Genomic DNA, 10832 nt, shown 5'->3' with positions numbered 1-10832 from the left:
GGGCTATAGCCCCCGACGCAGCAGTCGTGGGATTGACTCCCAACCATGTCCGTTTACTGCAGGTCTCTCCACTGCGCTGATAAATTAAGGCAAAAGTCAAAAAGAAAATAAAAAAATCAATTCCTCACAACACTTCTGCAATATAGTCTACTTCTACATAATTGATTGGGCTGTCCATTAGATCCCAAAGACTGTTGCTTCATCCCTCCATCCATTGTCTATACTCAATACAAACATGCGTGCTCACACTCCTACCGTCAGCGACATTGAAAAACACTAATTCCTTCATTTTGCAATAAATTGCTAAATATCTTTTGTTGGATATTGATGATCCCACACAGACAGACGGGGTTTGGGTTAGTTGTGGATGAGCTATGAGAGTTTAGACATAGCAGTTATATAATAACAGAACTTATGGGTAGTGCTGAAGGACATGCAGACAGTTATTGATGCTCAAAAGGACCATTTTCTGGAACAAATTTTAGTTTAAAATATACATAAGTTCAGAAAAAAGAAGCTTACAGATTTTTGTGGCTCGGTAAACCAGGCAGCAATGCCCCCTGTGAAAAACAATGTCAATTCTCTTAGATTGCTGCTTTGTTATTACAAAACTAAATGTAAAACCTTGAAAAGATGCTTATTGAACCTCACGAGTCACATTGATCAATACAAATTGTTACTTATGCGTCAGCTTAACTATATTCTTAAGCTTTGAATGTTGCTCTGACATGAACTGCAGCATGAATCACATAGATATTATTTGGGTTTTCTATCATGAGATGAGGACAAAAGTCATTACTTTACCCTATAGATACTTAATGTCATAATATAAAAATAATACAATAATACAACAGGGATACATAACTGACAGCAGAAAAGAATTTAAGCTAGCTAGCTAGTGCAGCAAGCTAATGTAGCACAACATTATTTATTAGCTTAACAAAAAGGCAGCTAGTTATCCTTTTACACAGATCATAATACTTTTTTTTTCTTTTACTGTTGATTAACTGTTATGTTACGTTATTTATATGATGATGGACATCATTTAGCAGAAATCCAACGTTAACAAGACTAGAGTTTTGAAAATGTATCTTGATGTCAAATGGGGGCTACTTCACTCAAAGTCCTAATATTACAGTTTCACATATTACAGAAAAAGTTTATCTTTTTTTGTTCAAATTTGTGGATAACCCTGCACACGACTCTCACATTCACAGTAAAGAAAAGTTTGTATTTGTATATTCTTCTAAACGACACAGAGGCTGATTTTGTACTGACAGAATATTGCATCGTCTTAGCTCAAAAACATTTCTTTTGATTTCCTCAGGCCATAAAACTCTGGCCACTATCATCCAAGACAACACCTGAAATGAAAAGTGACTCATGGTCAGTAGGGGAAATACGATTGGGCTGCTTTTTATCCTGGTTTACTCTCATCACCATTGCTGACAAAAGCTACTTTACGTTTCTGTGTCAGTTCTTTGAATCTAATTTCACAGCAGAATCTGTGCAGTACTGAGATATACTTTCTCTTCCCAGCAGGTGGCGTTGTGTTTGACAGACGATGTCACTCTCCTGGAGTCTGCTGCTGGCGTTCCTGTTTGCCATCCTGGCACAGTCACACAGCGCCGAGCCTGGAGCTCCTCATGGCAAGAGGAGGCAAGCACAGACCTCAGCAGGTGGCAGCAATGCCCTGCAGTACCCTCTGCAGGGCCTGCAGGCCCATGGGTACAGCAGGGAGCGCAGAGGGCACGGCAGCCAGGGGGCTCGCACTGCCAAAGGTGGAGCCGGGCTGCTCTCCCACCGGCCCCTGCACCCATTGGCCAGGCCTGAGGATGATGGAACAGGCCTGGAGGGTCTGAGCCCTGTCAGACTAGAGATGGGTCCAGGCAGGGACAGAGACAGAGTTCGAATGGGCATGAAGAGTCCATCCCAGGCTCGGGAGAATCACCTCATGGGGACACGCAAGGGGAGAGGGCATGGACACGGGAATGGGCACCACTTTGAGCCCAGGAGGCAAGGGAGCCGACGTGACAAGGGGCGGCACAGAAAAGGTGAAGTTACCATTGATGTTCTGTCCAACAAATCATCCTTCATTGTTTCAAATACTGGACAAACACCAAGACGCTATAGGCCTTTTCAATATGTTTTTTTTTTATTGTAGGAAAACCCATGTATAAAATTAATGGGAAATGATCTTGAGCTGCTTCAGATTAAAGGGTTTCGTATTGTGCCAGCTGGCTCACTACCACGCTGTCAGTGGAAAAGTTCAATGTGTTAATGTCCATCCATCCATTAGCGATACACCGCTTAATCCTAATGTGTTCATGTAACATTGCTAATTTATGCGTTTCTTTCTAAATGTCTGTATCAAAATCCGGCTAATGTTGCCACTTTCATGATTATGATTTATTGTGAGACAATAGAGATAAACTACAATCAATTTTACGTCAGTTTACCCAACTAACAAAAGATATACTTCTTACATTCAGTGCTGTGAGCACCACAAATTAAATAACATTTACTTGTAAGGAGTCAAAATTTCCAGACACAGATATCTTTAAGACATTTTAGTGACTTCAGACTTGATCTACAGTTCATGGATCTTGTTGTCATACTGCTGAAAGAACATTTGCTTTATTGTAATTTGGGTAAGCGGACACTTTAAGTCCATGTTCGCAGACCTCCACGTTAATTCAGAACAAACTGGATCAATGTTGTTGGACAACATTTTGTGCTCATGAAAGCTCTGGAACAATATTTTCTCTTCTTTCTGTTTGTCCAGGGTTTCCTCCAGAGCCTGAGCTGAGCTCTGCGTTGAAGGACAGAGATCTATTTGAGGATCCTCCCTCCTCCTCCTCCTTCTCTTCTGCCACCTCCCCCTCCCTCAGCGCGACCCCACCCAGCGAACCCCCCTCCCCCAACATCGGCGTCTTTGGCTCCGGCTCCTCCATGGTTACCACGGTGATGAACGAGCATCCCCCAACGTTGCCTCCGGCCTCCACCAAACCCCAGGTAACCCCGACAAAACTCAAGCGCTTATTAAAGGCTGCGTCTGTTGGGCCTCAGTGTGATTCCAGTGTGTGGGGGAAATGGGCCCCATTACTGCCGTTACGCCGCCGCAAACCACATTGCTCATCTTAGAAATGGCACGCTCTACAGTGTGAACCTGAAAGTGCTGCCTGTGAAAAATGTCCTCCAGCAGGCCGAGCTCACTGGCTCTTGGTCACCGAGCGTGTGATACTGTAGATGTGACCGTGTTCTGTATAATAAAACTACACCTCTGGGATCAAAACCACACAGTTCAGAGTCTAGCAGCACATTCTCTGTAACTACCTTCCTGTTCCTTTATTAGAAACTATGTCAGGACAAAAATCATTTGAGCACAGAGAGGTTTTTTTTTTTTTTTTCATCTGACTGTGGGCACATGTTATGAAAAACCTGCAGGGGTGCGTGGGGCACCACTCGCCACCTGTCACATCCACCCAGCATGATGCTTTGACAGCATTTATTAAAAAAAAACAAAAAACAATTATACATGTTTTCCTGAGAATCCGTCAATCTGGGAACCGTTACAAATTAGGTGTCAATAGATGATGAAAGAGTCAGGACGTCAGAAGAGCTTTAATGGTTACCACATCTGATGTTAAAAACGCAGCTTGTTGTTCATTTAGGGGACATATTATGCTGTAGGATAACTGACCTTGTTTGTTGGACAGTTGTTTTTCAAGACAACATATTGCCAATGACAGATAAATAACAAGTACAATAGACCTTCATGGGCTCCCTTGTATTAAGCTTAACCAGAGAAATTGCCATATAGAGATACATACAAGGTTGGGATTCAGCTTTCTACCTCTTGCATGACAGAGATGAACCCGGACAGATTTACAGATAAAGGATGTGAGGTGTTTTAGAGCTACAAAATCTGCGTAGAGAGGAGGATGTTGGGGCCGGTGGATGGATCACAAATTTTAACACAGTAGATCACTGTTTCTGTTCCATTAAAAAAAACGTATTAAACATTGTCTCTTTTAACACTGACCATTTTTAACTGCGTTTATTGCTGTAAACATGATGAAGGAACTCCTCAACAAAGTATTTCAACCCCAAATCTTGATCTTTCCCTAAATATAATCTAGTTGCTCAATAAACATGTACAACAGAACTTCATGGGATACTTCCCCTAGCAGGAAAGTGCACCCTGCCACACACAAAAAAAAACACAAGAACAGCTCAAGGAACATGACAAAGAGACCAAGATGTCAACCATTGGCCTCCAAACTCCGATCTGCAGGATCTAATGCCAACATCACAATACTAAACACCACAGGACACCCCCAGAGGTCTATGCCTCAAAGTGTCAGAGCTGTTTGGACAACACAAGGAGAACAATATTAGGGAGACTGGAACTAGGCAGGTGGTTTAAATGTTGTGGTGTAACTGGTATGTTTTTCAGGGGTGATTTTTGACAATGGCTTATCATTATCCCTTGTTGCTGCAACACTTGAACTGGTTGTGTTGAGCAGAGTTGTTGAAGGACTTTTTGGGTTTTATCAAACTAAGTCAAGTCCATCATAGTCACAGCTCAATATCACAGCTCAGTATCACAAATCATAAATTTGTCTCAAGGGGATTCACATTTTCTACATTATTCATTTTGTTAGACATTGTATAAAGAAAAAGTCCCCTGCAAAAACAAACAAACAAGCAAAAAAACCTTTAACAGTAGAAAAAAAGGGAAGAACTCTCCTTTGCCCTGGACAGATAGACATAAAAGCATTTTGTTCAGACATATTAGCAGCCCTCCGTGGTTGTTTCTCAAAGATTGCATAACTGGTATCAATTAAACTGGCACTGACTTGTAATGATTCTTGTGGACATTTGCTGATCAGCTGGTCATTTTAAACCACCAAAAGCTTTCTCATAAAGGTAAAGCAATAATCTTATTACTTGGTAAAAAAAAAAAAAAAGCATTTTCAGCGGTGAGTGGATACAAATCACCATCTCCTCTATCAAAATCTTTGGCACCCAGTTCTCCTGAGGGTGAACACCACCCTAATTTTACCAATGAATCTCAGAGACAACAGTCATTATTCGCAAAGGTTGCTTGTCAGGAAAATGCCAAAGAGCTGGTGCTGTCACTTTACCAGGCTTGGGACGACAAGTTGTGATAGTCGACTTCGACAGCTAGCACCTGACTAGTTGACATTTTTCTGCAAGTCCAGAGGTCGGGTCATTCAGGTAATAAGGTGATGATGACACTGACACCCAGACTGAAGTAATGCCTAGCAGAGCCAAGCTCAAAGATATTTGTCCTAAATTGCTAGGGGGGGTGGCACATCTTGTTTTCCAACATTGTTCAGTCTACAAAGACAATACTTTGCTATCCATCCACAGAGTATGTCTGGACCCAGACACCGTACATATTTCTGCACAGCTACTAAAAACACTGTCTGGGTACCTTTGTAGAGGTCAAGCATCAACTAACATAATCCAGCACCCACCAACAGCCAACACTACCTTCAATAAATATCTTGCATGATAAACATTTTTTCTGTGTATTTTGGTTTGTTAACACCATATTTTCTACATGCAGTTGTACGATTTTTCTTAAATAAAGTCAGTATGAAGATTCATTACTTAGAATTGAAGGTATTAATTTACTGTCAAAGCTCTCGACTTGTTGGGTACCACACAAGTGATTTCCATTAGCTGTCCCAACCGTACATTTTACAAGTTAAAACATCTAATTACAAGACTAATATTTACTTTGCATTTAGATTTTGAGCACCTGGCTAAAGTTTTAGAATAAGTCGTGGTTCCTCCCTCTGACCTCCCTTATCGGTCTGCATTTTTGATGTCTAGGGACAATCATTCCGCTTTGCATTCAGATTTCTGAGACCCCTAGAGATAGTATGTGTCTTTATTGTGAAAGCAGTCAAATATTATGGAACCACAGAAGAAGGGGGGGAGAAAAAACAACCTTTCTTGAATCCAGATTCAGTGGCACAAGCACGCGTCAAGGCTTCTTAATTAATGTTCGATCTTCTGTTGATGGTTTAATGAGCAGCCGAGCAGAAACAGGTAGCCCCCTGCAATTAATCTAATTGATATTTCCATAGGCTTATTTCCTGAGGGTAAAAGGAAACAAGTATGGATCTTTTTCCATGAAGAGCTTATTTTTTAATGGGTGAAGTGTTTCCCAAGAGACAGCTCAAAGTCCTGCTGACTTAATTATGCCGTGTAACATTTCTATTTTGCTTCCCCTGCGTGAGGAAAATGACAGCGCCCATGTTTTTATGGTTTTTATTGCAGAAAGTTACAGCTGAACCATTCACCATGGAGGTTTGTTTTATAGCAATGCCATCAAATATTCATCTGAATGACAATATTTTATTGAGGTAGACTATATAAATTTATGACACCTCTATGTTTATGAAAATTTATATGAACTGGGTCAACTCAAAGGTATCCAGCTGCTGACTTTAACTATTTAGGCAGCAGGCAGAAATATAAAAGTTTTATTATAGATCTTTCTTTTTTTTTTTTTTTTTTCAGCTCAGTTTTTGATATTGAAAACTCCAAGTGGAAGAAACAATGTCTTAAAACATAAAATACATCAAAATAACTATTAAAATAAATTTAGTCAATTTTAGTGATGTAGTCAAATTAGAGCAGGCAAATTAACTATTTGTAACCACAAAAAAAAGTATTGTTGTATGACTTTTTAAATGTTTTCAAAATCCATTAAGTTAAAGTATGTCATAATTCTTTGTGACATCTTAAAGTCCCACATCTTAAAACATGATTAGCAGCCACAGCCACAGTGTGAGATGCCTATTTCCATTTTAACAGATGCAGTAATATCAGCTCATAATGCAAGAGGACAATATTCAACACAGGATAATGATAAAACCATCATATGCAGGGAATAAACACAGTGAAATACATAAAATGAAGACAAAGTAGACAAGCCTTGATGTTTAAAGGGCGAAATGCATTTGTCCTGAAGGTGGGGAAAGAGTAAAAACCATTGGATCAGTACAATTAATCAAATCAAATCCAATAAAAAGGCCTTTTGATGTTGAGATACTTAGTGCGGCATGGTCTGTCAAAGGTTTGGAGTGTTAAGAATGTATGGTGTGCATCCCTCGAGGAATATTAATGTTAAATAATGTAAAGTTTTTGATGTTTCTTTGATACACATAAAAATCTCTAGACAGAAATGTCAGATGGCTCCTTGCATTGCCTCTCCTAACATGGAATGGAAAAAGTGGAAACATAAATGTCACTTTGGAAGAAATTTCTTCTCAAAAACTAGCAACTATGATCAAATCAGGACCTATAACTTACACACTGAAAAAAAAAGTTGGACATTCTTAAATCATTGCTTAAAATAGTCACATACAATTGTATTAAGTTTAGCCAAATGAAATTAAGAAGTAATATAATCCTACCATAGGAAAACAGCGGTTGTGTTGCAGCAGAAAAATTGAAGAAACGTGCATGTCATCATCAATACTAAAGGAGCAGTTAACCTAATTTTGCACTTTCACTGGAAATAGAATACCATTTTATAGGGACAAAGTGTAATGTCAAGTTGATGGAATCCACAAAAGTAAATTGCTGTTATCAAATCATTCAAAACAGTGTTTAACTTCAGCCACAGCTCAAATACACTTTTTGTGTACAGTGCATCCAGTGACAAACAATACTGCTATGTTGAAGTGAATGCATAAGGCAAGAGCACCTTCACAGACATTCTAAACTACTTTCTTATTCTGCAAAAGTTGTGATTGATTTGACTGTTGCGACAACAAATATTTTAACTAAATTACATGTACACTACAAGATTAATGGAATGACCACCCTGAAGTGCTGATCACCTGCAGGCAGCATTTATTCATTGCCTGCTGTCCTCACTGATCAGAAGTAAAGCTTGTGGTTGTGGGTAATGATCTGTAAGTTTCAATCTATACGTGTGTAAACTGTATATGTATTACCAACCACGAATGCGGTGTGATATTTATTAGTATGCTGGTCTGTGGGCGGTCATTTTCTCTGTAAGCAATCGATTGGCTTTTAAAGCTCTGCTGCTATCTCTGTAGTCTCTGTGAGGGCATTTTACGAATCAATGAAGCATTACTGCTGCTGGGCACAACACAAGTCCGATGTGTTTCATTAAATATAACCTGAATGTATTTACCTGCAAAACACAATGAGCAGATCAACCCACAGTCTTCTGCTGCCACTGTGGTTTAATTTGAGTAACTGAACATTAATCAGAGGAGGCAGAAGCGATCTCTTCAATGTATTCCGTGCAGCAGCTCGTGTGTTGGATAGCATCAAATTTAGGATTAGTTCTTAACACACATCTACATATTCTGGTCACAATTTTGTTTGAATACATAAATAAAGTAGGTAGCATGCTGAGACTAATTGAGGATGGGATTAGATGTTTATAGATCGCCACATCAGCATGTCTGAGCTGTCCCGTGTGGATTTCTGAGTTAAGCTGGTGTGAAAATGATACCACGGAAAATGATAAAAAAATAAATAAATAAAAATAAAAAAGCTGTTCTAAATGGGGGGTGCTTGGTGGTTTGCACTGTTGCCTCGCAGCAAGAAGGTCGCTGGTTCGCGTCCCGGTGAGGACGCCCGAGATCTTTCTGCGTGGAGTTTGCATGTTCTCCCCGTGCAGCGTGGGTTCTCTCCAGGTTCTCCGGCTTCCTCCCACACAGTCCAAAAACATGTTGAGGTTAATTGGTGATTCTAAATTGTCCGTAGGTGTGAGTGTGAGTGTGCTTGGTTGTTTGTCTCTTTGTAGCCCTGCGATAGACTGGCGACCTGTCCAGGGTGTCCCCTGTCCCCTGAGTCAGGTGGGATAGACTCCAGCCCTCCTGCGACCCTAGTGAGGATTACACGGTGTATAGATAATGGATGGATGTTCTAAATTGTAGGGTGTGACTTACGCTTTGGTTTTCAGAGGTCTGGACGTGGAAAAGGACAAGGAGAGGTGATGCCAACGTTGGACATGGCGCTCTTTGATTGGACAGACTACGAGGACATGAAACCTGTGGACACCTGGCCGTCTTCCAGGAAGAAAGGTTGGTAAAGTGATTGTAAATTTGGCTTTCTGAAGGATTTTTATTTGAGGAGAACAGGTTGGATGGAAATAGTAAACGTACAACTCAGATTATCCATATTGTGTCAGATTTTTGTATGATATATGAATAAATAAGATTTCACAAGACAACACTAGTTGATGTTTAGCAGTTATAATATTTAACATCATCACTGTCTTATAGTCACAGGATCAGATCATTCTCTGGTTCTAGGACATTACCAAAGTCATGTGAATACATCCTTTGATCACCAATTTAGTGACAAGTCACCCAGTAGCTGACAAGATACTCCTCTGATTAAATAAAAACATTCACCAGTTAAACAGAGAAGTCACAAGGCTCTCTGTCATTGTTTGAGTTTATCCTTAAGAGATCTCCAACATGTGCAGCAAATTTCATTGTATCCATGCGATAGTTGTTGAGATATTTCCGTTTGGATCAAAGAGTCATAATGCCGTCCCCACAGACAAAAGATTACATTATTCACAGTATTTAGGCAAAACACAGATGTTGAGTATCCAAAGAACTTTAAGAATCTCCTAAGTTGTTGTAATGGTACATTGATTTCATTTTATAGAAGGCTAAGTAGCAATGACTGAACCACTGCTGTGTGCTGCTGTCTTTTTAAAAAAAACTGTGAAATTAAAATAATTGCGCTTGACAGTGGCCTTTGCAAACATACATACCACACACAAAAAAGGCAAAATTTTTGGCAGTCTGTGACAAATCAGTCTGTTTTGTAGAGGCTGTTTATTGATCAGAAGGCTTAAGGATCAAACTGTTTATGTTTTGTTTTTTTTTGCTGCAGACAAGAGGAGGAGTAAGAACCTCAGCAGTGGAAATGTGACTGCAGATGCTGACGCAATCGAGCCATGTGACCACCACCTGGACTGCCTGCCAGGTCAGTACAAACATGAGTCATATACACGTCACTCTGGAGCACAAGTCCATGATGGTCCAAACAACAAAAGACTGAATTCACATGTAGCAAAGCCTGTTTTCTTTCTGACAGCTCCCAGCCTTAGGAAAATTGCAGCATCCATCTAGAAATGCATTAATTTGTGTTACATTCTGTGATAATACATCAAAGAGCACTCATTCACCACTGTACAAGAGATACTGTCCATTCTTATGTGAGGGGTTATCTTTTTCTGTTGTGTTTACAAAGGAGTGTGTTGTACCACATGCACCTTATGTACCTTTATTTTTTTTTGTTTCTAATTGTTGTATGCTAACCCTCTGAAATTCAAAAACCACAGGTGGATTTAAAGAGCTTTTTTTCTTTCAAAGAAAATCATCAAAAATGACACCATATAGCAGGGCCAGAAACTGTAAAAACAGAAAAGAATTTCAGTTTTTCAACTTGATGATGTTTATTGAACTAAAAATCTGTGGTGTGACATTCCATCTGGAAAGATTACCAAATCTAAGCTTAGAATTGTGATATTACATCACATATTTCATCCGTTTAAAAAACCAAAAAAAACTTTACAGTCAATAGAGTCTTTCAAAAACAAAAAAGTATGCACTTCCCAGCACAACTGTGAATCCAATAATGTCTTAGTTGCAACCAATGGCTAAAAATTCAGGGATTTTTCAGCTGTACAGGGTTTAATAGCAATCTATGTTTACATAAAGCAGACAAGTCTATAAATTTAGGTAGATAAATATCTATGGTATGTGAAGTCACTCACAGTATTTGCA

General features: G+C 39.6%; 1 protein-coding gene across 1 annotated transcript in view; it reads left to right on the top strand.

Moving 5' to 3' along the window:
* The first annotated feature begins 1564 nt into the window (after positions 1–1564).
* draxina (dorsal inhibitory axon guidance protein a) overlaps positions 1565–10832 on the top strand; it is an 11394-nt gene continuing 2126 nt past the window's right edge. The window contains exons 1-4 of the mRNA XM_008306927.1: positions 1565–2054; positions 2786–3015; positions 8990–9110; positions 9937–10029. Of these exons, the coding sequence (XP_008305149.1) occupies positions 1565–2054; positions 2786–3015; positions 8990–9110; positions 9937–10029 (934 nt within the window). The remainder of the gene's footprint in view (positions 2055–2785; positions 3016–8989; positions 9111–9936; positions 10030–10832) is intronic.

Source organism: Stegastes partitus, unplaced genomic scaffold (assembly GCF_000690725.1).
Source record: "Stegastes partitus isolate 25-593 unplaced genomic scaffold, Stegastes_partitus-1.0.2 Scaffold49, whole genome shotgun sequence".
Classification (NCBI taxonomy): Eukaryota; Metazoa; Chordata; class Actinopteri; family Pomacentridae; genus Stegastes; species Stegastes partitus.
This window is presented reverse-complemented; position numbering and strand designations above follow the sequence as displayed.